Source organism: Corvus brachyrhynchos, unplaced genomic scaffold, assembly GCF_000691975.1.
Source record: "Corvus brachyrhynchos isolate BGI_N302 unplaced genomic scaffold, ASM69197v1 scaffold223, whole genome shotgun sequence".
Classification (NCBI taxonomy): Eukaryota; Metazoa; Chordata; class Aves; order Passeriformes; family Corvidae; genus Corvus; species Corvus brachyrhynchos.
The window spans coordinates 1823912-1850754 of NW_008237174.1; the positions used below are offsets into that span (position 1 = coordinate 1823912).

The 26843-nt window shown below is 43.8% G+C and overlaps 1 protein-coding gene across 1 annotated transcript in view; it reads right to left on the reverse strand.

Annotated features, from left to right (window-relative positions):
* The window catches only part of ARHGEF4 (Rho guanine nucleotide exchange factor 4), a 213718-nt gene that overhangs the window by 28277 nt on the left and 158598 nt on the right, over positions 1–26843 (reverse strand). The window contains exon 7 of the mRNA XM_017728791.1: positions 15339–15478. Within this exon, the coding sequence (XP_017584280.1) occupies positions 15339–15478 (140 nt within the window). The remainder of the gene's footprint in view (positions 1–15338; positions 15479–26843) is intronic.

A 26843-nucleotide genomic window follows, 5' to 3' on the forward strand; every position in this document is an offset into this window, starting at 1 on the left:
AGGCACAAGTGATGACAGGACGAGAGTGAGGGGAGCAGGGTGGGGAAAGAGCTGATGATTAAAAAACACGGGAGGAATACTCTGAGACACACAGTTACCGTAACAGCAGACAAGCAGACCAGATGCAGACAACGACAAGCTGACCTGCTGATTTGTTGCCCAGTCCTGGAAACCCCCATGCACCACACCACTACCGGCAGTCCTCCTTCAGTGAAATGCCAAAAGAAACATCAGCACCACGTTGACGATGATGAGGAAGAGCAGGATGACAAAGACCACTACCCGCTGGGTCTCCGGGTTCATGTTGCAGCGGAGGAAAGTGTGAAGCGCACTCCATTTGTGCCTGCTTCGGTCGGGGACCTTTGCCATGGCTTCGGCCCCCAGGAAAAAAAAAATAAATAAGAAAGCTTAAGTGCCTGCCAGGGCAGGATGGGGCAGAGGGCTGTGAACAAAAGCTGTTGGCAGCTCTCAAAAGCAGAAGTCTAAATGGTTCGGCACAGCCACTGCTGCTCCCGCACAGCACGTGTGCCAAACGCCCCCTCAGCTCAGGGGGAGCTTGTCAGCGCATCCCCGGGGTTCCACGTCTTCTGTGCCGAAGGAGCCGTCGCCATCGCTCCAGCGGGAGGAGGACACTGGGTTCCCGGTGGCGAGCGCGGAGCGTGGCGGAGCTCTGCAATCCGGCGGCGATGTCGGCTTCCCAGAGAGCGGCGCCGCGATTTGCTGCGCGCCGTCTCCAGGATACACCAGGCCTTGGCAACGCGGAGCGCAGCCCTGCGCTGTGCAGGGAGGCTCTTAAGGAGAGTCAGGAGAGGATTAGGCGGCTGCTTTTTTAAATCCTTCCACCCGCACTAAGAGTGTGCCAGCACTAGAGACGAGTCCTGCCAGAGGCAAATCCCCTGCGCCGGGTGGGGCCGGCCCTGGACAGGCGAGGGCACAGGCGGATTCCCGCTCGCCTGAGCGTGCAACAGGTGCGGTGTTCGCCGGAGGACCGGACACGCAGCCCTGCCTCTGCCTGGGAGCCCAGGAGAAGCAGCTTCTCTTGGACCCTGCCGTTCTCTTCCCGGCAGGATCCTGGAGCCAGAAAGTCTAAAGGATTTGTCTCTCTCTGCCAACGCCTCCGTGGGCCTGAGTCACTGCAAATCCCCAAATCTCTGCAATCAGAAAACCCCTATTCAGCTCTGCAGAGCCCTAAACATGCTTTTATGAACTTAACTTTTGCTGCTGGACTGCAAAGTTCACCAAGCTGCCTCAGGTACGCTCACAGATGCCCCAGCTAAGCATAGCTCCCACCTGTGTTGGGTCAGGAACACAGGGAAAAGGCACTCCACCTTGGAAGGATTAGGGATAGATCTTGGAGAGCACCCATCATAGGCTCTTCGACTGCAGCCCTTTTGTTTCCTCTAGGCAGCAAAGCAGAGCCCACCTCTTACTCAACAGCCAGCAACAATCGCTCCCCAGGAGAGGAAGAGGAGGACTCAGTATTCAAGTCCTTCATTGACAGGAGGCAGTTTCACATCTTACAGTTCTCACTTATGCCACATATTCCCCCTCATGAAACTGAGGGATACAAATCCAGCAATCCTGATACCGAAATCTGCTCAGTCCAGACCCTGGATTTAGGGCTAGATGATACTGGAGCTAGTGTGTGGAGCTGCAGATGCTCCATGGGGGATGGAGTTATCCAAGAGGATGACTCTGCACTTTACACAACAGTTTCCAACATGGCCACACACATTCCTAGGAGTGGGAACCAGGAGACAAGGTTCCCCCCCTTAAACACCCCAACTGCTGAACACCTCTGGTGGTAGCCTCCACCTCTGGGAAGGGCCGTGTGGGAGCAGCCACACGATGTGGGTACGAATGGAACGCTCAGCTGCTCTCGCAACTGAGAAACAAATGAATAAAAAAGCTGGGTTTTCTTCAGGTGTTAGCACATCAATGCCCATAATGTTTCTTGGGGATCTGTGCAGCTCTTGTATGTATCTTGGAAAACAGCAGGTAAGATATTTAAAAGGGAAAAAGTTTAAGAGTTATGGGTACTGGTACTTTCCTTTAATTTTGGAGTTTTTTTCCCAAATTGCGCTAACCTCAGCAGGGGCTATACAGAAAGGGCAGTCAAAATTTCCATTGTCTCCTTATGCTTCTGCAGTGTTTAAGAAAGCTGTCTTTCTTAGTCATAATAAAATCAAATCAAGAATTATTTCAGTTTCTTGTTTCTGAACACAAAGATCCTGCAAATCTCCTTGTCTCTAGCTTAAATATAGAACAAGGAGAGTGATGCGTAGGATGAGGTCTTGTGCTATCAATGCAGCTTCAAGATCTGTAGGAAAAACCTCAGAAAGAGAGAAAACTACTGGGATCTACAGGCCACCCAAGCTCATGGGTGTTTGAGTTTTTGGCCTGCAATGACCTAATGGCTTAAAAAAACTATTTCCCCTGCCATGTGCACCATAGCAGAACACTTCAAAGCTTGCAGACTTCAATTTGCTGAAAGTTCTTCAAGCCCACAGTTGACTGGCATCGTTGCATTGTTCAACTCCTAGGCATTCTGCAAATCTCGTCTGTCTTTGAAGGCTTTTCATGCCTGATTGAGTTTGGACATAAGCCACCAAGCAGGATTTGGGTGGGATGTAGATCTTCAGGAGAAGCTAATCATGGTGAATGGAAAGCATGATCACACCCACTTCTTTGAAACCTGCACAGCAACTATATCTTGTCTAAGCACTTAGTTACAGCGAAAAGAAATAGATAAACTCCAGTGATTCAACAAGGCTGGCAGAGCTATACTGTTGGTGTTGCAGGATACGGGGTAGTTTCTAAAATCCACAATATAATTCTCCAACAGTCTCCTGAAATCTTTGCCACTTATGAACAGGCTAAAACATTTGAAGGTGAAAGCACAGGAAGTTTGTCTGAAAACATCTGAAAGGGGAAAGCAGATCACTTCTTGGACACTGCATTGAGCTCCCCTGGAATAAGAAGTCTGGGGGAAACTGATGCCAGAAAGAAATTGCAGGGGGAAAAAAAGGTACAAAACTGTAGTGGAGGGTACATTTTTATCTAACTCTATTGTCTCTAAGAAGCACCCCAAGTCCCAGCTATGTTCCTCTGCTCTGCTGACGTGCAGATCCAAGCGCCCCCCTACACTACATTGCCTGGGCACAAGTGACGTGTTTGCCTTGAGTACATCTTGGAGCGTTGCACAGTTAATGTTAAGTGGCATTCACCCTTCTGACCCCACAGTGAAGAGAAACTGATCTCAGCAAGGACAGAAGCTGCAGAGTGATTCTAGCTGTGACCTGCCTTTTATTTCCACCCCCACACAGTGAATCCCCTCACAAGGTCTGTGGCAGAGACTCTGCACAGGGGAGTTATTCCGTGGTAACTCCAAGTGTTTGCAGTGGGGGGGCTCTCCAGCTCCTGCTGCACTCTGCTAAACATCATGTGGCATTTTTCCATCATGGAAATAAACCCTCATTCTTATTCCTCACTCATCAGACATGCTTCTGTGGTAGGTGGCATCAGCAAGAGATGAAATAGCTGAAAGTTTTACCTCATGGCTTGTGATACAGTGGGGCTTACTTTGTATAACTATCACTGAGGGAGCATATTTCAAATAATTGTTGCACAATCTCCGTTGGAATCTAATTTGCAATTGTAATAATTTCCTTTCAATCCTTCCTCTAAGAGCCGTCCTCAGCCAGGACTGCACCATGGGAATAATGCTGCCACTCAAACAGAGCAAGAAGTGAGCACAGCACAGCCTCAGAGGCCTGGACAGACACAGCCCTGCTGCAGTCCCAGAAGCTGCTCAGCGACCAAGGCTTCAGGGAATGAGTTATTCAAGAACCCCCATCTAATATTAGATAAAATAAAAAAAGAAAGACATGCCTTCATTTTTCATCAAAATGACACTAAATATTGCCCAGTCCTTACTCATCACCAAGCAGCACATGAGGTTTAACCTTTGAAGACTGCTTTAGGTGTCATTTTTAGGAGGCCAGGAGTATACAGAAAAACCCACTGTCTACCAGTAAAAAGGTTGTTCCAATAGTGTAACAGCTGAACTGGGAACTGAAAGGCACACACACACATAAATGTGGGGAAGTAATAACTGTAATAAGCAGCATAGGTGTGCCAGTAGAACAGACAAATAAATAACTGAGGAGACAAGCAGTGAAGCTGGATCCATCATGCTGGGAAAGCAAAGAGCACGTGTCCCACAGCAAGGCCACCAAGGGCAGTCGTGTGGGGGACCAGCCCCACCTTCAGCACCTTTCTCCTCTCTCCTAGTGAGCAGACTTGGAAAGCAAAGCTCCAGGTAGAACACCACACACCATGCTGGAGCACATTTCCAGGACTTCCTGTCCTTGACTTGTCACAAATAGGAATGTGCTTGCTACAAGTACAAGAAACAGCACAATTCAACTCCTCTTAAAGCCAAGGCTACAGTAGTATTGTCGGCGCAAATAAACAGCACTCTAAATATCCCCAGACAAAAAAAGAGCACTCTTACTGGGTCATTATTTATCAACATTCTCCCTCCAAAAAGGTGGAAAGTATATCTAAATATTAACAAAGACAGAAGTGCTAGAGCTGAGCCTGGATTGGGCCCAGCTGACACACTGACACACAGACACCTTCTGCCCCAGCCGGGCTGCCTGCTCAGGGCAGAGCACATGGGCACACCAGGCGGGCAGCTCCAGGGTTTGCCAGCTCCGTGCGTGCAAACACAGCCTGGAGCACGCAAATGTGAACCCCTGGACGAGTTTTCCTAGGTATTCCGAAATAGGATACCTTCTGAGGCAGCATTCCTCTCTGTTGTTGCACCAATGAAGCCGCAGACACAAACATGAACTTCCCTCCCCTCTAGTTGGCATCACTGGCTGTTGGAATGATGGGCATAAAGAACTACAGAGGAAGAGAACACGTTCAGCACATCCAGAAACCTTTAATGTTGCAACAGCCAGATTCACCTGGGTCCATGTGACTGGATTTTTTTCCCCCTTCGACTTCTCTTTGACATAAAAATCACATAATTGTTACTGCCCTTTCCGTTACACAGAGCTGTTGAAGAACTTCTTAGGGGAAAAGTTTTTGTTTCTATTGATTTTTTTTTTTTAATTTAGTGATAAAAATACTTTTATCTATAGCACTGCTGTGATGAACGATTTCAAATGCATCTTTTAAAAAAGAATCCAGGCCGAGTGACTGTTCAATGGACAGATTTCTACCTGGTTTTCAGCTCTGCAACTGAAAGGGCCGACAATGAAATTGTGAGAGGAGAAAGCATTTGTACCTGCAAATCATTCCATGGAAACCAAGTTTCCTTAACTCCCAATTATGCCACTATTACACTTCCCAGCATCCAAACTAAGCAACTATCACCCCTGCTATGTGTTGAGTTAACTCTTAGTAACAACTGCAGCTAACACCTCCCCAAAGGGCATCATTCCTGTTGAGCCACTGCCAGAAAACATCAGAATAAGTATAGCTTTTTCAGCTGCATATGATCATGTACTTCTAAAATGGAAAACAGTCTGTCAGAGGCCCACAATTTGCTTTGCATTTTTACAGTGTGTAACACTGTGTTACTAGAGCACAGTTACTCCCACTGCATCTTTCTCTAGCTCATACTGCATGGTTTAAGCCCACACAGCTTTTACAGCCAGTACTTCCCTGGGCAGATTACTCATGCAATGCTGCCAAAACTTTACAAGCTGTTCTTGTGCTCGAGTACCAAGATTCATGAGATAACTATCAATGGAAAGAAAATGGGCCTGACCATTTCCTTATGCAGTGCATACATTGAGGCATGGCCACACTGCAGGAGAGTGCAAGAAAAGCAGCCATTTGGACTGGCCACCCCTGACTACAACTAAAAAAAGAAGAGAAAAGGAGACAATCTGCTTAGCAACCAGTCTTTTGCTTTGAGACTCTACTAAAGCTGGAAAGTCTTCCAAATTCTAAAGCAAGTTTTATTTTCAAGAGTAGCAACAGCAACTGTTAACATGTTTGAAGCATCTGGGAATTACCATCACAGCCCGGAGCTCCAGCACCAAAGGAAGGTGTTGGTGCCGTGAGCCACGTGCCGACGCACCACATCCCACACACCCTGGGAGCTGAGGCAAGGCAGCTTCCAGCATCACACACAGGGGATGACACACTCCCAGGCTGTGCTGGGCTGGAGCTGGGCAGGCTTTTGGGATTTTGGGACGCCAGGGGAGGGATACAGACAGGAATGGCCTGGGAAACAAAACAGCATGTTAGGATAGATGGGGCAGAGCAAGGAACAAGCAGAGAGAAGCAAATACAGGCTGGCACAGCCCATGCAGTGGCCTAGGAAGGTGGATATTTTCAGTACACATTGGACACAGGAAGAACAAAGGCTATTGTAATAATGATGCTCTGAAATAAACACAGGCTGAATGGGGTTTGTAGTAAGAGAGATGGAAGGAAAGGAAATGCTGCATCTTGGAGACCCAGCAAGATTAACAGCCTGAATGCAATATCTAGAACAGGGTCAGAGTAGAAAATGGCCATTCTTGATACAGGGCTGAGGAACAGACATGCTGGCAATGATATCCTTAGTGACTGAGAGAAGAGGTGTTTGGGCTCCTAAAATTATTTGGATACTTTTTGGTTTTGTGGTATCCTGTGTTTGAGGTGAAAATTTGACAGTCATGGATGACATAGAATAACAAGGAATAGTCATTTGGGCACTATGTGGGAAATACTCCTTGAAAAGTCAAGGAAAGAAGAGAGGGAACAGGCATAGGTAGAGCTGTGGGACCTGAAACAGGTGAGGTCAGAGGAAGCTGCATTGAAGCCAGTGAAAGCAGATAAAGTGGATGAGAAGGGGATGAATAACAGTACAAGGTGAGTGACAAGGTGAATATGGTAACACGGAGTAGAGGAAGATGCCTAATGTACAGAGCTGAAAAGACACTAACAGATAATCCCTGTAAGAGTTTCTACAAGAGGTGGCTGGAGATGGGAGGGGGAACAGGGTCAAGCTTTATTTTTTCGGTTGTTTCTAGAGCACAAGTCCCCTTTCTTTCTGACTATGCAGGTGTTTACAAGAAAGCAATGTAGTCTTGGGCTGTCTCAGATATTCTGTTGAGCCCACACATTATAAAATGACAAGTACAGCATTCCCTTACCTGTCATCTTTAAAATAATGCATTTAGTTGCAGAGCAGTGTTCTGACCCTTCTCTTACTGCTCAGCATCCTCACCTCTTAGAGAATATACCAGTCTTGTGGAGGCAGAAAACTGTTTACAAGTGACAGGTCTCTAAAGTTCTTCCAAGCTGCCCTTGTATGTTAATTTGGTAATGTTAATTTGGGAGTCCTCCTTCATTGCCTTCTGATGTAACTAAAGGAGCCACAGAAGGGCTGGAGAGAAGAATAAGCTCCATGGATGAGAACACGTTCCATGAGAATGAGAAAAGCCATAAGAGGATAAACGACACACATAAGCTGTGTATAAGAACCAGGCTAGGCTTTCCTATGTCCTACATGATAAAAAAGTGGGACAGAAATTTTAATTGGTTAGGCAACCTTCTGAGGTGACATTTTCCCTGACACCCCTGTTTTAGCCAGTAGGCCGAAAAAATGCAGCAGAACAATACACCCTGAAGATCAAACCGTGATGGGCTGTTCTCCAAAAGCTGCCCCAAGAAATTAGTAAGAATCTAAGATACAGCTCAGAAGCAAACTTGGTAAGTGGTTGTCAAGACTATCAGGAAGGCGAGGATGGGCTATCAAGCCCCAGCAGTTAAATGAACCAGGTGCCCCCCCGCTTTACTAGAAGAGCATCTGTTAGGGGCAGAGGAATGTGAATAAAACAGGACATTCAGTCTGTATTGGATAGCTCACACACCCTGCCTTCATTTCATAAAACCTGTTGACATGAAGAGTTGCCAGCAGCGAGTCAGTGGAACAGCCAGAAACAGGATCTTCTCTAAAGATCATAGATAACATCAGCTGGAAGTAGGACTGAAAAAAATAACCCCCACACCACCTTTCTAGGTCACCGTTCCCCGTAATCCAAAACCTCAAGGAAGAAGCTGAACTTGATGTTCGGCCGCTGCACAGCAGCACAGCTCTGCTGCAGTCCCCTGAGGCGCCGGTGGCAGCCTGACAAGCCCTGGCACAGGAGGTGTGAGGGGCTGCCCCATGGCTGGGGATAAAGGCTGGGGATAAAGGCTGCTCTGCTCACTGCCCGCGGAGAGCGCGTGTTCCCGGTGCGAGGAACGGGGCCAACGCGGGGAACATTTCCTCACTTCGCTGCAAGGAGAGGCTACGAGGGACCCGACTGAACAGGGGCTCTCCCAGGGCACCCAGCAAGGGCTGGCCCCCAGTGCCCCAGAGGGAGGGGGAGCCCTCCCACGAGCCTCAGGAGGAGCGGGGCTGGCACTTGAGCAGCTTGGTTACTCTTGTTGATCTTTCTGCTTTCATCAGCTCGGCAATATAAAACTGCAAGAAATATGCCAGTGCCTTCACTCCATTAAACCATGGCCAAACTTTTTGCTAACTCAGCCCCCAGCTTACCAAGTATAGGACAAGGGGCCTCGGTCACGGGACGGGAAGGGGAAGATCTCCTGAGGGATTCACAGTGCCCTTTGAACAATCAAGAGTCAGGAGGGATTTTATTCTTCCACCATTGGGATCACTTGTCTTTAAAGAATTAGGAAAATTCTTTGTAGAGAAAAGCTGCTCCAAATCAGGGTTTGGAGAGGAGAACAAATCCAAGAAATGTTCTGATATCAAAAGCATGCTGAGAGGAACCTGAGACACAAATATGGTATAAAATGAGAGATACTCACTTCCCTGTCCCTGTGCAAACACTTGAGCCTGGAATGACCTCTGCAATAACCTCTACACTACCCAGCATTCCTGCTCTCTCACATTCCTTCTTTATCCCCTTCTTTCAGTAAATCTTTGTCCTCCAATATCCATTTGGTTATTGTGCTGTTATCCATCCCAGGTGTTTCTTGAACTGGTAACTGGGGCATGGATATCCCCAAACCTATTTTTAAAATAAAGACATTGGCAGAGCAAATTGTAACTGCAAGATTCTGCAAAACAGACTTGTCTTTGCACACCATCAGGCTCCCATTTCAAGCAGTGGTGACAGCAGTTTAATACACTTCTGAATTAAAATCTTTGTAGGGGTGCAAATATCGCAATGCTTCTAATGTTCTTCCTCCCATAAAACAGCAGTGGAGAGTTAGGTACCAAACCAAGAATCCCTGAAAGCCAAACAAGGAGCTCCTGAGGACACGGTAAGTTCCTTCTTTGTATCAGAGACAGGGCAGGTTTGAAAGGTGTCCTTTACTTTACACATGGATGGTGAAATCACTCCCCTTCACCTGCACATTTCCTTGGCTTCATTGCACAGACCCTGATTAGGGGCATGTCAGAGCCTTCAGCAGGCAGGACCATGAGAACCTTGAAGGGTTAGTGCCTACCTTGCCCCGTGCAAGGATTTGAAGATCTCAGTGGTGCTGTGGTAAATGGCCCTCGTGCTAAAAGTGGCAGGCAGGAAACCAAGACCTTCTGCAACATAGCCCTTATCCCTATAGGGCACAATGCCACTGCTACAGGTTAAAGGAGCTCTTTTAATGGGATGCCAAAGTGTTTATCTTCACGACAAAGAGACCTCTTGTAAACACATCATGTTTTCTTTAACTGGTGGGGAGCATCAGACAGAGTTCTGGGAACCCATGGACTCACTGGATAAAATAGAGACAGTCTTTGAGGTGATTTGGCACAAGTAATTTCAGGAGTTAAAACATTCTTGGATCATTTTTTCTCCAAAGGGAGTACTATTTGTGGAGCCAAGCCCCTCTGCACAGCCCAGTAACTGGGAACACATTTAATGCCGACAAACAACAGACATTTTATTGAGTCCCCTAATACTCACTAGATATCATTAACAAGTGTTAACAGAAGCTGTTAGTCTTTACAATATAACAGCTGGCAGGGCTGATGTAAGGACTCCAAAGCCATCATGCTGTCTCCAGTTATCTCCTTTGAGTGACGTATTTTGGTCTGTTTTACAGCCAGGGATGAAAGTTTGGGCAGTACCTGCCCCTCTTCAAACATGTCTGTGTGCATGTGGGGCCACACCCGTGCCCACAAAGAGCTGAAAGCCAGAGGCTACCTCTCCTGTTCTGCTGCTCCAGCTTGGCTGCTGGAAGGAGGAGTTAGATTCCCTGGGAGACTGAGCCCATAACCCACTCATCCCCTTACACACCTACAGCGCTGTCACACCTCGGCCTGTTGGGTTGGGAGTTAGAATTGTGACAGCCCCCATGTATTATTCTTATCCCAAAAACTAAGCTAAGCCTGGAGGTTTTTTATTTGTTCCTAATGAGTATCAGATTAATTGGGGTGTTTAGAGAACGCATGGTCCAGCAAAAGAAAATATATTTTATAGAAATGCTTCTATGTGGATTGAACTCCTGGTGGAGTGTATGCTACAGACCATAGCATCCATGGTAAGGGAGCTACCTGCCCTCACCTCCCACAGTTGGGAACGAGCATTTGGATGGAAAAGGACTCACTGCATGACTGCAAGTGTGAAAGCATATCCCATTTCTCCCAGCTTTCCAAAAAATCCCAACATCCACTCACAAGATAGCCTTTCTTCAGTGCTGAGTGAGCTACACTGGCTTCCATCATGCTCTCTGTATCTTCAGCCTGCTGAGGGAGGATCCCTTGCTCAGGGGATGCCCAAGTCCCAGTGCTAAGGAGGATGTGAGAAAGTGGCTCAGAGCAGCCCCAGCTGGCCATGGTAGAAAGCAGAAATATGGCTCTGGAAACCCCTGGGACCACTTAGCTACTGATCCCGATGTTTGATGAGACATAATTGCCATAGAGTATTTCAATATACTGATTTGCTTTAAATCCATTGCAAAAAGGCCTCTGAAACAACCTTAAAAGTCTGCAGACCACAAAACTCTAAAAACGAAACCCATCAGGCAGTAAACGAAGTTACAATTCTGACTCCATACTCTGAACACTCACATTTAAGCCCTACAAAAAGTTACGCAAGCACTTGGGACCAAAAACTAGGATCCAGTAAAGATTTATGTCCACAGGGGAACATTATTTCTTGTCCTTGACAGCACCGAGCTTTGTACCGTATTCTGCAAATAAATCATATCTGCTGCTTCTGGACCACAGCTGTCAGCTTTGGCTGCAGGAATACATGGGACACAAAAGCAGGAATTAAGCCCTCCAGAAGGAAAAGAAAACCCCAATGGATGCTGGCAGGTGTCTGTTAACTGGTTTCTGTTTGCTTTAGCTTCAGATGGGAGAGCAATACACTCATGTTAAGGTACAAAAGTGATAATAAATCTCTTCTCCCAGTTTACACAAGAATGTTATATATCGCTTCCATATGATCAATAATTCTAATTCTGTTTTCAGTCTGGAAATCCATTGTGACCACAGCTTTTGCAATCTCTTCTGTACTCTTTTAAAGAAAAGGAATGACAATATCTTGTGGCACTATTTTAAAATGTTTCTGTCTTTTGAAATTTGCCCTCATATAGTACACAAGAGATTTCTGTTAATTAGAATGAAGATAAATGAAGTGAAAAAGGCTATGAAGGATATTATTCATGTTTAACAAAATTAAAATCAGTTGTTCTGATTTCATCTGTATTAACATTTTATGAGTTTTGAGGTTTGATTTGGTTTTGCTGTTGTGTTTGGTTTTTTTGTTTGGTGGGTTTTTTTTAAAACCCCCAACAGTTCATAAGTCTGTCTTGTTTAAAATTGACTGGTCTGGGAGGAGCACTGGGTGAGCCCAGCACAGGATCAAAGACCTTAGCACAACAGTAATGTTTCAGAGACTCAGTAATATGGAGAGAGTACTTCTACAGTGTCTGTTGCCCTGGGTACGTGGCAGATGTATTGTTTGTGCCACTTCGAACATTTTTCTGGATAATTACTTTGTTAAATCAGAAACATATATGTTGGAACCAATTAGCTTAATTGCATCTTGTCAGCAACCACGGGTTAGCTCAAACATCTGTAAGACACTACGATATTGCCACTTTAAAACACAAGGCAACAGTGGTTACGTGTCTTAGATAAAACCCTGGCCTGCTGAAGCCAGTGAATTGTGCATTTCCTCAGGAACGAGACTTCACATACCAAATTCCAAACTTATCAGCCATAGAGCCACAAGAGATAAGGAAAAAAGTGGGAGTCTTGCTGTTATTTTCCGAACACGTAGTGCTTTGCTTTCACAAGATGGGCACAGTGCTGCTCACGGAGGGCTGCAAGGGACATGCTGAATTGCAATAGCATTTCTTGCAAAGCATGGAGCCGTACGGGCCCTTCTCAGAGCAGGACACAACAAACCCTCAGGACACAGCAGGTATTACCAAGCAAAGCTTGGTCTAAGCTTCTTCACCTGGGCCAATTACTTATAGGGGAAAACTAGACATCTTGTCATCACCATCACTCCAGGGCCAGGCACACAGGCTTTTTATATGCCTAACCCCTCACGTTCTCAAATTCAGACTACATATAACACATTTAATGAAGCTTGAAGCTGTATGTATGTATAGTGTCCTATACATAACATTTATGGAGAACTGGAAGGACAGAATCACAATGTATTTGCAGTACAGATTTTTCTCTTACTGCATTTTCACCCAGTGATAACCCTGGAAGCAATAAAATACAAGGATAGGGTCTCTATCTGGAGCAAACACAAAGTAAACTCTACCGAGTACAATCTAAACACAAATTCTCTTTTCCTGAGCATCAAGAAAGCATTTGAAAGAATGTCAAACAGATGCCCCAAGAAAATTACTTCCCCAACCTCTTTTCTCATCCCAAACCCTTATTATTACTTTTTGATTGATTTTTCTTGGCTCTTACATACTCTCATGCTGCTCTTCTTAGGTGGGCTCTATACAACCTTCCCAGCTTTCTTTTATCCCTCCAGTGTTCTTGCCAATAAATTATTCTAGTTTTATGAAAGGTTTCTTTTTTTATTTCATAATCATTTTCTCTTGATCCAAAATGAACTAAAACTCAGTGGTTGGGTGTTTTGTTCTTTAATGCAACACTTGGTCTGCCAACTGCCTTAAAAATGTATTTCAGCCTTCTCTATTTATTTGAAAGCTGTTTCTTCCAAGAAGGCTAAGAATAATGTGGTTACCATAGTTTCCTTATCCACAACCAATAAAATGCAACTTGGAATACAATAAAACAAAGCTGAGACTACTCACAAAATGTGACTGAATGAGTCAACACTGAAATCTTCACCCTACATCACTCCTAGCACTATGGAAAATACTCAAGACTAATCAATAGCCAGCTTTTGGTCCAGCAGGGAAGATGAGGATAAGCCTGTCCAACTACCAGCTATTTGAGATATTTCAATTCCAACACTTAAGATATCTGTTGTTGTAGAATTCCCATCTCACAGATTCAGTATTTCACTGCAGAGGTTTTGTACTTTCTGTAATCTCCTGTTCTGGGAAGTGATTGTGTAGGCAGTGCTTTGCTAAGGCTCACTGGAACCAAGTGATGGATTAATTACCCGTAGGAACCAGTCGACAAAGTAAATAATGTACTGTTTGTTCTTACAGTTTTGTTGGCTCCTGAACAGGCAAGATTCTAGGGAACAAGCCAAAAATAATCTTTTTTCTTTCAATTCAACTGGCCAACAAAACCCCACGTACGCTTCATGGATTTTACAAATTACACCTGCTTTGGACACATCCGTTTACTTTCTTGATTACAAGTGATGGAATTTTACTCTAATAAAATGAACTTTTAAGAAATGAAAGAAAAGCAATTGTTCTCAATAATAATGAATAAAGAAAGAGAAAACCACCACATGCATGATGGTGAGACCTGCTTATAAGTTTATTTTTTTCCTGATTTTAAAGACTTGTAAAGATTTCCTTTAAAAAAGTAAAATATTTAACCTTCTCTTAAGAAAAGAAAAGAAAAGAGAAAAGAAAAGAAAAGAAAAGATACAGAGGATATTCTATTTGATGAGTCCGAGTAAGAAGACTTACCAAGGCAAGCACCTGAGTGGGAGGGAAGCAGAATCCTCCTCCCACAGACTCAGTGCAAGCTTTGGGACTGACTCCTGTGGTGCCTGGGACTCTCATAAACACACCAGGTAAACGTGGAAGAACACGAGATTTTCTGGTGTTCTGCTCATGTTTTCTTGCCAGTGACAACAGCCCAAGACAGATGAGTTTAAATTAAAAAGCTCTGACCATGGTTTGATAACCCCTGGATGTAAGCGATAGGGGAAGAAAATAAAGCCACTCCCTTCCTTACCCCAGGCACCCAGGGCTGTAGGTAGGGATTCTGAGCAGTGGGAGCAGGAGAACTGCTGGAAGAGCATTTGCTTTTGTTGCTTTTGAAGAAAAGCTGTTATCATCACTGTGCAGTTTTTTGGAGCTTTTTCAGACCCCAGAAGCACCATGACTGGGTGTATCAAACACACACTGAGAGCCACGTAGCTTCAATTATAGCTTTGCCACAGGAATATATAATACTTCTTTTATCCCTGCCTTCTCATCTTGTGAAGGCCATGTACAGGTAAGAGAGTATAGGAAAGAGAGAAAGAAGGTGTAGGAGTTCAGGAGATCACTCATGTGGTGAACATGTTCCACTCTTTCAATGCAAGTTCACCTCACAGAAAAAGCATTTTGTGTGTAGCAGGATGCCAGTTCTAACGCACAAGAAAAAAATAGTACTTTTACAGGAAAACCATCTTAGATCTGTTAGCATGTTGCTCATTGCATCACTTAAACCAAGTAGTACCTTTTTAAACTGCTGATGTCAACTTAATCAGGGTCAGTACTATAAAAGAAAATAGCTAAAAACAGTGACTGAAAACGCAGGTCTTTCACATCCCTAGAGTGAGTTTACTGGGGAACAGGAAGAAACAGTGAAGACCAAGCCTGTATTAAACTTTGCACCCTTCTTACCTATGAATAAAGAAATTGGTAGACCGGAGATTTTTTCAACATTTCTGTTATGCCTTCGGTACAACACACTCCAAGTCTGAACAGCCTGGCCAGGCTGCTCATTAATGTTTTTAAACTTCTCAACCAAAAACACCCAAGAGGAGAGTCACCTGCTCAGGACCTGTGGCTCTGCATTGCCTTAGGGACAGCACCCTGATGGAAGGCCCAGCCCCTGCTGTCACCCAGCTGTAAATGGTGCCCACAGTAAATGATGTTTGAAGCCCCATCCACTGTGCCATGATCAGTTTTGGCTGTGGTTACAGGAACCACCAGCATCCATCCCTGTGCTGTGAGAGACACAGAGCAGCACATACCTCGTTGATGGCCAGCTGCTCCCCGCCTCCCCCGGGGTGGCCGTAGCGATGGTTGGAGCTCCGGAAGTCCTCGTACAGATCCTCCTCGCTTCCCACATCGTCTGTCAGGGCTGCCTTGTCCAGTGCTCCATCAGCAATCACTGCAACAACACAATGAACACATTGGTACAGCCCACAGGAGCCTCTGCAGCACTGCACCAGGACAGGAGCTCACTGGGGCAAGGGGCTCCATAACACAGCATAAAGGAGAAAAAGACAAGGAAACCACATAGGCAATTTTGGGTCAGAATTCCAGCCTCATGCTTGCCTGTTTTCAGAGAATTTTTCTCTGAAAATAACCCCTAAATGTTTGTGTCCTTTTCTAGACTGGAAAACATGATTTAAAACAATTCAACAACTGCTGCACGTTGCAAAGAAAAGATCAAGCAAGAATAAGAAAACAAGGTCTGAAAAAAGGCATAGGGCAATGATGGCGCAAATGTGATTTTATTAGGACCTTGCTGTGTTGACAGGAAACTGGACTAGGTAACAAGCAGCTCATGTCCGCCACTTCATACCTTGAGGATTATGATTTACAAATCCTATCAGGCCAAAGGAAGTCTCAGCCTTTGGGAAAAACATTCACCTTCCTCTTTGTGCACACACTTATTGCAAACCCTTTTTGTTGCCTAAAAGGGTGTTTGCTCCAGAATTATCCATCATTACCACAGGAAGGCCATTCTGCTCAGCACAGCCCCAAACAAGCTACAGATAATGGAGGGTTCACAGTCTGCAGCTAGAACAAACACTGAAGTCTCAAGATATAAGCCTGAGAGAAGTATCAATGTGGCATTTATACTCCTTGCACAGAAGAAAGTGTCACTTCATCTGTTTCATGGGCAGGACTGTTTTCCTAAAGTCTCCTCGAGGTATTAGCAAAGACCCTTCAGTGGCATGTAGTGTCACTCATCCCATCCCTGGACTGGTTACTGAACATTAACTTTCTGTTCTCAAATCTGTGAAAAATGGCAGTGATTAAAGAAAACACTTGCTGACATATTCATGTGGATTAGCAACTGCTAGAGCAACGGTTTCCATGACAAAGCAGTGGGCTTTATGAAGATTCCAATGCATGAAGCAAGTACCTACACAAAGCTGATGCAGAGAACAGCTGATGTAACTGGTAATTTTAGTTCAATGGACTTGACATGGAAACAGGAGTAGAACTGAATGAAGAGAAAACACAGACATTACTATCAGCACTCCCGGCAACAAGCTTGGCTGTGCAAGTTACATGATGTTACACTCCAAATTTTTGCAGAACAGGTGAAAAAAACCTTTTGAGCTTGACCTTGTAGAGCTTTAATAGGAAGCAACTCACGAACCTGGTCTTGAGTCCTCATTTCCCTTCATAATGCAAGTGCATCTTATGCACCTAACTGTGCCAAGGGGTCAAGAAAAGTCCCTAACATTTCATTAGCTTACTATTACCTGAAACCAAAGCTGCACCACATTAGCACTGAATAAAGTTCTGGCAGAGGTTACAGCCAGACCTGCAAACTTGTCCATCAACACTTTCAGTACACAGGATGGTTTGTTAAGGCTGCACCACCTGATCACTTCTATTAACAGTGAGGGTAAATTCAGTGTAGCAGCTATCAGTTCAATGCAGTAACCCGACATCAAAATGACAAGTATGAGCTATTTTTAAACTAAATACTTGCTTGTTTATGCTTTGAATTCGATAAATAGGCACAACACAGCAAAGATTGTCTGAAGCTGAACTCCACTTGGTATTGATGGCAATTCAGGACACAGGTGCATATGAGCTTATGATTAAAGCAGAATTTTCTGTGCAAGTACGGAACTACCCAACCATTCAACTTTAAGTGACATTTCACAAAAAAATCAAGCATTCCCCTAGCTTTGCCCTGACACATCACATCGTTCATTATACAGAAGTTCTGTACTGAATATGTGCCAGTAGTATAGATTGCATATAAAGCAATTCTGGGGCTAAGACCTAGTCCATTAATATAAAACTCAAAACCACCTCGAATAACACTGATATTATAATTTCCTGCAGAGTTACCATGGTTGGAACTTCTAAAACTAAATTTAAGGGTATTAAAGGTATCACTTTTTGCACATACACTGTCTGAAAAACCGTGGTCTGATAGTAATGAACAACTTCCAGTGTGTTAGTGCAGCACAGAAACAAATGAGAAATGTTTTTCAAGAACAAATAAAAATAAATCATTTATAAGAAGCAAGTCAGCAGTCATTTAATTCAAAACTCTTTGCTGCCCTCTGATCTCATTCTTTTCCCTTATTTTACACATGGCTTCATTGCTTTTCCCTTATGCATCTTCTGCTATTTTCACTGCTAAAAGTAACCTTCAGCTTGAAAAATGTTCATTGACATCTTTAAAGCTTTTGTTTTTTGTCCCCACACTTTCCTATTTGTTCTTTGATCTGTGTTTAGATGAAAATCAAAAGCTCCAGGGAGGTATTTATCTGTGTTACTTAAAATGCTCTATACCTCTGCTAAGTGCCTTGAAAGCCGTGCTTGCTTTTACTAGAGATCTGTTTTTCCTCTCTGATCTTACCAAGCTCATCAATTCTCTGCTGTCTCAAGACCTCCTACTGCATTTGGGACTAGTTTTCCTGGTAAAAAAAGTCCTGATCGACATATTGCACCAAAACTACACTTCATAAGCACAAGAAAGTTCTCAATCCTTGAGGAAGAACGGCCCAAGATAGCCATTACACATTTTCCCAAACTAATGCTGCAGGGAAGAATTAAATTAACGAAAAATAAGAATTTGCTCTGAAGCAGGTTAGATGAAAGACATGACCACAAATAAATAAAATAGTAGTCTGGAATGGTGACCCAATGCACTAGAAAACCATCAAGGACAGAGGAAAATGAAGGCTTTTAGTGTAGGAACTGACTTAACATGCAAAGCATAAACTAGGTCAAGTAGAAAAGAAGCAAGCACTATACAAAAATCTTAAAAGACAAGTTAGCAGAGATTGCTGAAACAGTCTATCAGCCTCCTCAACAGCACAGCACTGGGTGGACAGGCCACTATTAAACTGCACAGTAGCTAATTCAGATGCTTCATTCCTGCCACCTCCAAGTGCTCATCTCTGTCTAACACTGAAATCCAGTAGCACAGTCACGCCTGGCCTCTCCACGCCGCTCTGAAACACTGACCTGACCTGTCCCTCCCTGGCAGTCAGGCCACACCAAGGAACAATATTCTGTCAAGAAGTAAAGCCCAAGCATCAATTAACTCAAGCAGATTTCTTCGTATTTTATACCACTGTCCTGATAAATTTCACTAAATAGGACAACAAACCCCATACACAGGAACCGAGGGAGGGGATGTCACCAACATTTACTACTACAGCCAGTATGTGCAAGAACTAAAACTCTGCTTCATAGTGCTTCCAGCCCTAGCCCAAGCTTGGGATTTGTCATTCCAGTACAAAAGCAGATAGATAATTCTAGCAATAGCAGCTCACAAAAGAATGCCACACAAACTCTTTTTTATGCATCCATACAGATAAAGTGTCAAGAACCTGACTCCGTGAAGAATTATCTTGAGGACATGAAGCTTCAAAACTCATACAAAACATGGCACTGAAGCCAGCGACTGGCACAGGTGGTCTATGTCCAAGTGCCTGAGCAGGCAGCACTTAGGCTGCATTCAAGGACAAAAGGGAAGGGTTCTGTGCAAATCGAGTGAGGCTTGATCAAAATGTTCCAGGTTCACCCTCCTTACACCTTCCTACAGAGTTTGGAATGCAGGTATAAGCAGGCAGTAGTGGGAAGGGTCCTGGCTGGGCTCTGCTTGTGCCCCTACCTTACTGAAAGGTGATGCCAGGCAATTCTAAGGAGTACCTGTACACAGCTCCAGAGCTCTCCAGCTCACCAGAAAGCCCCTGCAACTGTTACCAGCTCTGTGGCTTCACAGAGAAGAGCACTCACTCTGTGCCCACAAGGAGAGATAAGCCATGCTGTACAACTCACTAGCACCCTGCCAGTGCCCTGCAACTGCATCCTGCTTAGAGGTAAGTTGGGATAATTGGAAGGCAGCTGCCTGTATGGTAGGATTTTCACAATCAAGCCTAGGTGACACTGGAGAACAAACCAGCTGGGCTGCACTGGGACAGCCTCGATCTTCACCACCAACAGAGATGGCATGGATGGGAAAATAGAGAGAAAAGGTTTTGTGTTGTTCATCAAACTGGTGGGAAGACAAAAGAAGTTGGAATTAGATGATCTACTGGAGGTCTCAGAAAACAAATGTTAACTGTAGTCCAGAGTTCAGTTCAGACTAGTGTCACCTAGTACAGGTCACGCAGTTCCATACGTCTGTGCTTTGCTCCTCTCTCAAAGGATGGACCTGCCTCATACATTCTAAGTGCCAGGAATTAGTGAACAAAAGTTGCTGTTAAACAATCAAACAAATAAAAAACTCAAACAAAAACCCAAACCAAAATAACCCCCCAGAAGTCCGATACACCTACCACCATAAAAAAAAATAAAATTAAAGGAATATAATCCCACCCTCTCATTGGAAAATTATTCTCACCGAATAAATTTCTAGAATAGTTTCCTCAGAGGAGCTGGACACTGCAGCCCCAAATTTAGCACAGCCTCTTAACAGAGCTCTCTCAAAGTCACAGAGGTTTATGTCTCAGCTGGAATAAACCCCAGCAGCTCCCCAGCGGCGAGGAGCTCCAGACGTGTGTCTGGGTCACAAGCCTGAACAGTGACCCAGGACTGAAGGAAAAGGGGCTAGAGGCATTTTCCCAAAATGTTGGTTATCTGTTTTCACTTGACTTACAGTCTACAGCTTTTAGGGATAAGGCTGGGATAGGAATCCATGACTATTACAGACAGCTTGGAAAGCCAAGAGCATCCGTAGTTTATTAAAAGCACATTATATTGACAAAGGGAAAAAATTTTCTGTACTTGAATTCTTTCTTTCAAGTGTTCTTTTTCCACATCCACCCATTTCATTTGTTTCTGTAGCATTTACATTTAAAATAATTCACCAAAACAACAGTAGGAGCCTGATTTACACTCACAGAGCGAATTAATTCAGAGCTAACAACATCATCCTCTCTGCCTCACTGAGCAGAGATTGCTGTGGTTGTGCGCAGCCCACAGGAAAGCGCAGTGCAGCTGCTGAAGGAAGCACTTCAAGAGATTTAAGATGATAAACAAGTGAATGGCGTGCACGGGGTAGGGAACCACACCCAGACTACATTGCCCAGGTGAGAAGACCCCCTCCTCTTCACCCACTTGGGACTGCTAAACCCTTCTCTCCTTCAAAATTGCTGCCACAGTAGTGCTGCAGCCTCCATCAGTCCTGTTCTCAATTATGTGCTTCATTTATCAGACGCTTGGTACATGGAGGTCCCTATGCAGCTGCCACAGTAAAATCCATCAGAGTGATGTCATCCCACTTCTGCCCCAGCAGTGCAATTCTACAGCTCTTACTGTGCTGATGGACCCTCTCTCACCATTCTGCTTATGGTTGTGGGCCAGTTTAACAGGAAGAGGGAAGTCAGGCAGGGAATTAGCAACAAGGGAACAATGACCAGTTAGGATGAGCTTCATGAGGAGAAAAAAACCAAAACAAACCACCAAAACAAACAAGAAAATCGCCAGGAAGTGGTTCTTCTTGAGATCTAAGGTCCTTACGATGACATTTCTGAGTAGGTAATGAAATCATGTTAAGCCAATCTTTGAAGGAGAAATCAGACTGGGAAGGAAAGACAGAAAATATTTAAGTGGAGAAAGCAAGCTTCGTCGCCTCCATTTTAAAGAAATATTAGAAGGAAAGGGATTCAACATAACAAAATTTAATTAACATTTTGGTATAGTGCCACAAACAGAATTTCTTTTGTGAATGAAGCCAGTTCCTAATTAGCTGAGGTAAAGAGCAAATCTGTGCTTGAAAACAAAAAGGACAGCTCTTCACTGGAAAACCAAGCACAGGTCCGCTGTGGGTCTGCTGGGCACATCACCCAGGGTACCATTCATCAGCAATAATGCACTGAGCCACCCACTCAGGTTTCAAGAGTTTTTAAATCCCAATTAGAATCTAAATGACTTTCAGGGAGGCTTAAGGGAGTTCTCAACTCTCTCGGGTAGCAGAGATAATTATGGGGAAGAGAGACGTGGATTATGAATGGCTCTGCAGCTCTGACTCCCATGTCCCCACTTGCAGCTTGGCCCACTTTGTCCTGGCACACACAGGGCAGAGAGCTGCCCCCAGCCCCTTCCTGGTTCTCTGAGTGATGGTACAGCTGGGAGAGGGGGAGCGATTTAAATAGTTTTGAAGAAGAGTGGGCATAATGGGAAAAACAGATAGAAAAATCACATAAATATACTTTCTTCATCCAAAGCCTCATCCTTTGTTGAAAAGTCCCTCTGTTGTACTGCACACAAACTATTAATTCACTGGCCATGTTCCCATCACAGCTACTGACTTGGAAAAAAGCAGGCACATCCTGATCCTCCATGTGTTTGTTGTTTATTTGCTCAGGTCTGATTACTCATCCATAGTGACTGTTTGCTCTCATTTTGCAGAGGAACGTCTCTGGAAATGCTATTTATTTTATGTCTGGACAAGACTGAACACAACAGGGGCCAATTCTAGTTCAGTCCTTTAAGCCCTATTACAATCTAAGCATTAAGTCAATGGCAGCAATCAAAGCTAGCAGACAAATCTTTTCTAGTACCCAGGCACATTCTTTGCCATAACCTTGGTAGGATGTACAAGTTGGAATACCTGGCATGTCATTTACTGTATTTAATCCAACAAGGAATTTTATTTGTTGAAGTGGCTGCTATTTAAAGGAGTTTGGATGTGTGTGTGTGTCTAGGTGAAACAATCTACAACAATTTTTTGAAAGCTTCCTCTGTGAAAGACTAAAATGATTGCTTTTCTTGTTTCTAGCAGGTAGCATGCACTGACATTCCAAATTCGTGCTGAACTCTTACCTGTCCATTTCACTCTGCTGCTTAGTCCTGTGCCTGCTATGTCTTGAAGTAAAAATCAAATCCAGAGCAAACTGCTTTTCCTTGATGTTAAAACCACCACCAGCACCAAAGCTGCCCCTTCATCAGACCACTGCATCCCAAAATACTGCCAGGCTGCTGGCTGGGAAAAAACACGTCTGACACTGTCTGGTGGAGCGTGACCAGAGTCAGTTCAGATCAGCAGTGTCCTCGGATGAGCTATCAGCTCACCTGCAAAGTTGAAAATGCTACGTCCCTGTATCCATATCCACCCATTCTTACCCAGAAGTGTAACAAAAACTGAGGAAATTCGAGCAAATGGGCCAGGAAACCAGAACAATAGTTATTTACAGTGGGCAACACCTACTTCAGCAAACATAGGAGGTAAAAGCAACATCAAAGAGTGTTAGTACAGCTGACAAGCCTGGCAAAAATGGACTGGAAAAGATTTTGTCAATAAGATTCCAGGAATTTATTTGTTTTTATCTGTTTATTTTTAGAAGAGCATCGGCTCCAGATTTTCAAAACCTTAAAGGCACATCCCACAAGTTGGAAGATCAGCAATCTGGCAAAAAGAGACACACTGTTTATTTAAAAGATTATTCCCACAGAGTCCCCTATATGATCGCAACACTTGCCACTACTTCAGTGCATGGATACATGTGGCATCATTCCTAGAAGTCACCTTCTCTCAGGTTTTGTTTGCACAAATAGATGAAATTTGCCTGTGGGAATGTGCAAACAAAGGAGCCACACTATCTGCTGCTGAGTCTTATTGCTCTGCCTTCACTTAATCTGAGTTCATCTGAACCAAAGCCCTGGTGCATACTCAAGCATTCCCAAAAATCTGTGTTTTAATCCCTTTTTTTCTCCTCCAGAATGCAAACTAAAGACCCTCAAACAATTCAGACAGAACCAGTATTTCTTGTCATCACCAGCCCTCAAATAAAGACCTTCAACAGAAAATGTTTCCCCATTCTCTCAGGAATTGCTGTTCCTCCTAACTCTGCAGCTACTTTTCAAAGACTTAATTGGTGATTTTTTCATGCAAGTGCTCTTATGTCCCAAATCTCACACTGCCCTTGGCTGTTTTAATTCTATTGATTTAGCGATGATTTGCTTCCCCTCTAAAACAACCTCCTCAGAGCACTCTCAGAGGAGAGTGGTAGGAACCCAAGCTGTCGTGGGCTCTGACAGAGCCTCCTTTCTTGTACCTGTTACTTTATTAGACAAAGGAAAGAATGCAAATATGCTGTAGAAAATTCTTGTTGACTTACATTCCCAAAGATTCTGCATTTTTATTCTGTCTCTACATTCAAGCATACCTTCAAAAGGCCAAGAGCTTGGAAGCTAAGTCTTTGCTAAAGATTTTGTTGCCAGAAAGCAAAAAATTTTCTTCATTCTTAAGTCACAGTCTAGAAAAAAGAAAATTCCACTACACACTAAGGTTTAGCTACTGGCCTGAAAAAACACACTGTAAAAAATGGTTAAGGTCATTTTAATGAAGAACTGACACTAGGATGTGAAACAATTCATATCACAATAGTCTCTAAAATGTTCCACTTGGTCATGCCAACTTTGCATGGATAAAAACCAGACACAGGTCTTTCTTATAATGGCATAGTCGCCATTGTAACTTGAATGATTGAAAATGAAGAATTGTTTTTATAATAATTTAAAACCTTGACAACGAGGCTACTTTGGTTAAGGCAAAACTAACACCAGAGCCTAGAGGAGGCCTGCAAGGCCCAAATAGGCTGATGAGTGACACATGCACTGGGCACAGGCTGTTTCCAGCACAGTCAGCACAAAGAGCCACTGCTGGCACTTGTGAAAAGCAGGCTGTTTATCCAAGTGTCTGAGGACGGATTTAAGAGGCTAACTTCGAACACTTCAATTTGAAAAATGTGACCTTTGTTTTTTCCCAGAATTCTGCATAAATGCCATAAATCTAGTCTTTATCTTAGTGAAGCTATCCAGGCTGACAAGTAGCTTATATCTATGACCTTGACCACAGAAGTAATTAAAAATGAATGCCATGAGAAGACTTTCAATTGCTCTTGTGCATTATCAAGTACAAGTCTCAAGGGGCAGCAAGACTGTTTTGTTGACATTATTTTGAATGACCAGTCTTCATGTAACACACAACACATCTTCTGGTTTCATGCTGGGGATACAATACCTTCCTTAAAAATACTGTTAAAACTGCTTTACCTATAGGAAATCCTCTGTCCCAGTTTATATGTTAATCTGAGTTCTAAGAAAATCCCTGAGATCAAGCTACCAAATATTTCTGAGAGGAAAACGGAAAATCAGGGATTAGTATTATTTAACTACAACTGCCACAACAGTGAAGGGATCAGGCTTTTTGCAGCATACCACTTGCATCACACGATCCTACACAATGGAGTCAAAGTCAGACACTGAATTAGTCAGAGAAATTCTTTGGTGTTATTCAGAACAGATTTAGGAGATCAGCTCTGAGCAAGCTACAGGAGAGATGCTGGACATGGCCAATGTAATCAAGTTTTTATATTTGAGTAGAAAAAGACACAAGAGCATTGCCATTGGAAGATGGGTGCAGAATGGCAGGGCACCTCATCAGCTCAGGGACCTCATGGGCAGAGACTAGGTGGAAATATGAACCCACTCAGACATCACATATTTACGCTTCTGTTAGTAAACTTTGCTGCCAGACTCCAGGACTGACTGGTTTTAACAATCAGTACCTGTGCTGAAGACCAGGTCTGCAAACCAAGGAAAGAAGGTTGGAGCCCAGAGATGACCTGGATGAGTCTCCTGCCCTCAATGCTTGTCTGGGGGTGCACTTCACACCAGTGAGCCCTCACTACCTCTCCTCCCCAGGGACTCCAGACTTCCGTGCTAGTGATATATGTGAAAGTGAAAGACCCTGCCCCAAAATAATTTCAAACTGTACATGGACAGCAATATTCTTATGAAATACATTGAAGAACTCAAGGACAGGCTGTACGGCCTTATTCATTTGATTCTGTTCTTGCTGTGGGGCAGGAACAGAGCTGCCAGCTGTGAAGTATTTGTTCCCTGGGAGTCTGGGGATGCAGATATGATATATTACAGCAAATAAGATTTAAAGAATTAGGCTCCAGATACTGAACCTACTGATTGATGCATCTCAATAAACTTTCAGATATCATAGGAACAAAAGGAGGCTTTACTTTCAATAAAATTAAGTTTCCTAGGAAACTGGTGTGAGAAGGTACCTCATTTCAGAGTTTTTCCACAACATTCAGCTCCAGGTCTGAATTGTGGCTGGATGTGTCAAATGCAATCTCACCGTACAGCAAGAAAACACTTCCAAGGAAAATATTATTCCTCTTGAAATACATTAAGTATTCAATTCAAAGCCATTATTAATCACCCCTTTAAAAGGAAAAAACATTCTGTCAAGGTCACGTTGGCCAGGGTGCCTTTCATAGTTAAATTCATCACTTAGGATGTTTACTGTGGGCTTCAAGAAGGAAATCAGAACAGCAGAATTGGTCAGATCAGCATTTCAGCAAATCATGAGCCTGAGATGCTAAGCGTGCATTTTGAACTGTGAATTCCAAATGACACATTACCACTTACAGATCATTGGATGCAACACAGAATATTTTGGAAGCTTTGGAAGCTAATTTAAAAGTTGAACCCACCCCCAGCTGGAGATGGTAAAAATTAAGTGCAGTCAAATGCAGCTGTATTGAAGGCACCAGCCAGAAAAGGGACATTCTCCTAGAGACACAGCTGCAGCAGGCAAATCATGCTTGCAAATCTGACACCAGTGCTGGAACTTGCTTGCAAAATACACCCAGGCTAAAACAAGGACAGTCCCTTCCAGAGCAAGTCTCTGTGTGTTCTAATGCACTGCCCTGGTCAACTAACCTGCAGTTCTTTATCAGTTGTTTGGATTTATGAAACAAGCACAATAATCCTTTCACTCAAGGGCAGGTATGTCAAATGTAATCTTTCCTGTGTTTAGCCAAATTTTAAGACACTGAATTCCACAGTGCCACTGCTATTGTATGCCATCTGTGCATTTTAAACTGGCTGATGACATGGTCCTCATGATGTGTAAACACAATATCTGTCAGTTTAGATTATATTTCTGTGAGACCAAGCTCCTGGCTAATTTTCATATTCATCATGAACAGTTCTGGGCAGAAACAACTTCCTTTAAGTTAAGGTATAGCTGTCTTTGTCTTGTAAATTCAAATAATTATTTTATTTTCAGCTTTGGTGGTATTCCCCTGCACCAAAAGCCCAACTTCATCATTTCTGAGTGACAGCCTATGTAATGCAGGATTATTACATCAAAGGACAACACTGAAGTATCAATAAAGGAAAGAGGCCCTCAGGAGACTACTGTCAAAAGATATAAATTTCTTCCTCTGATATGAAAAAATCCCTACCCTAACCTCTAAAACAAATTCCCAGATGATGTCCAACCATCCTGGAAAGCC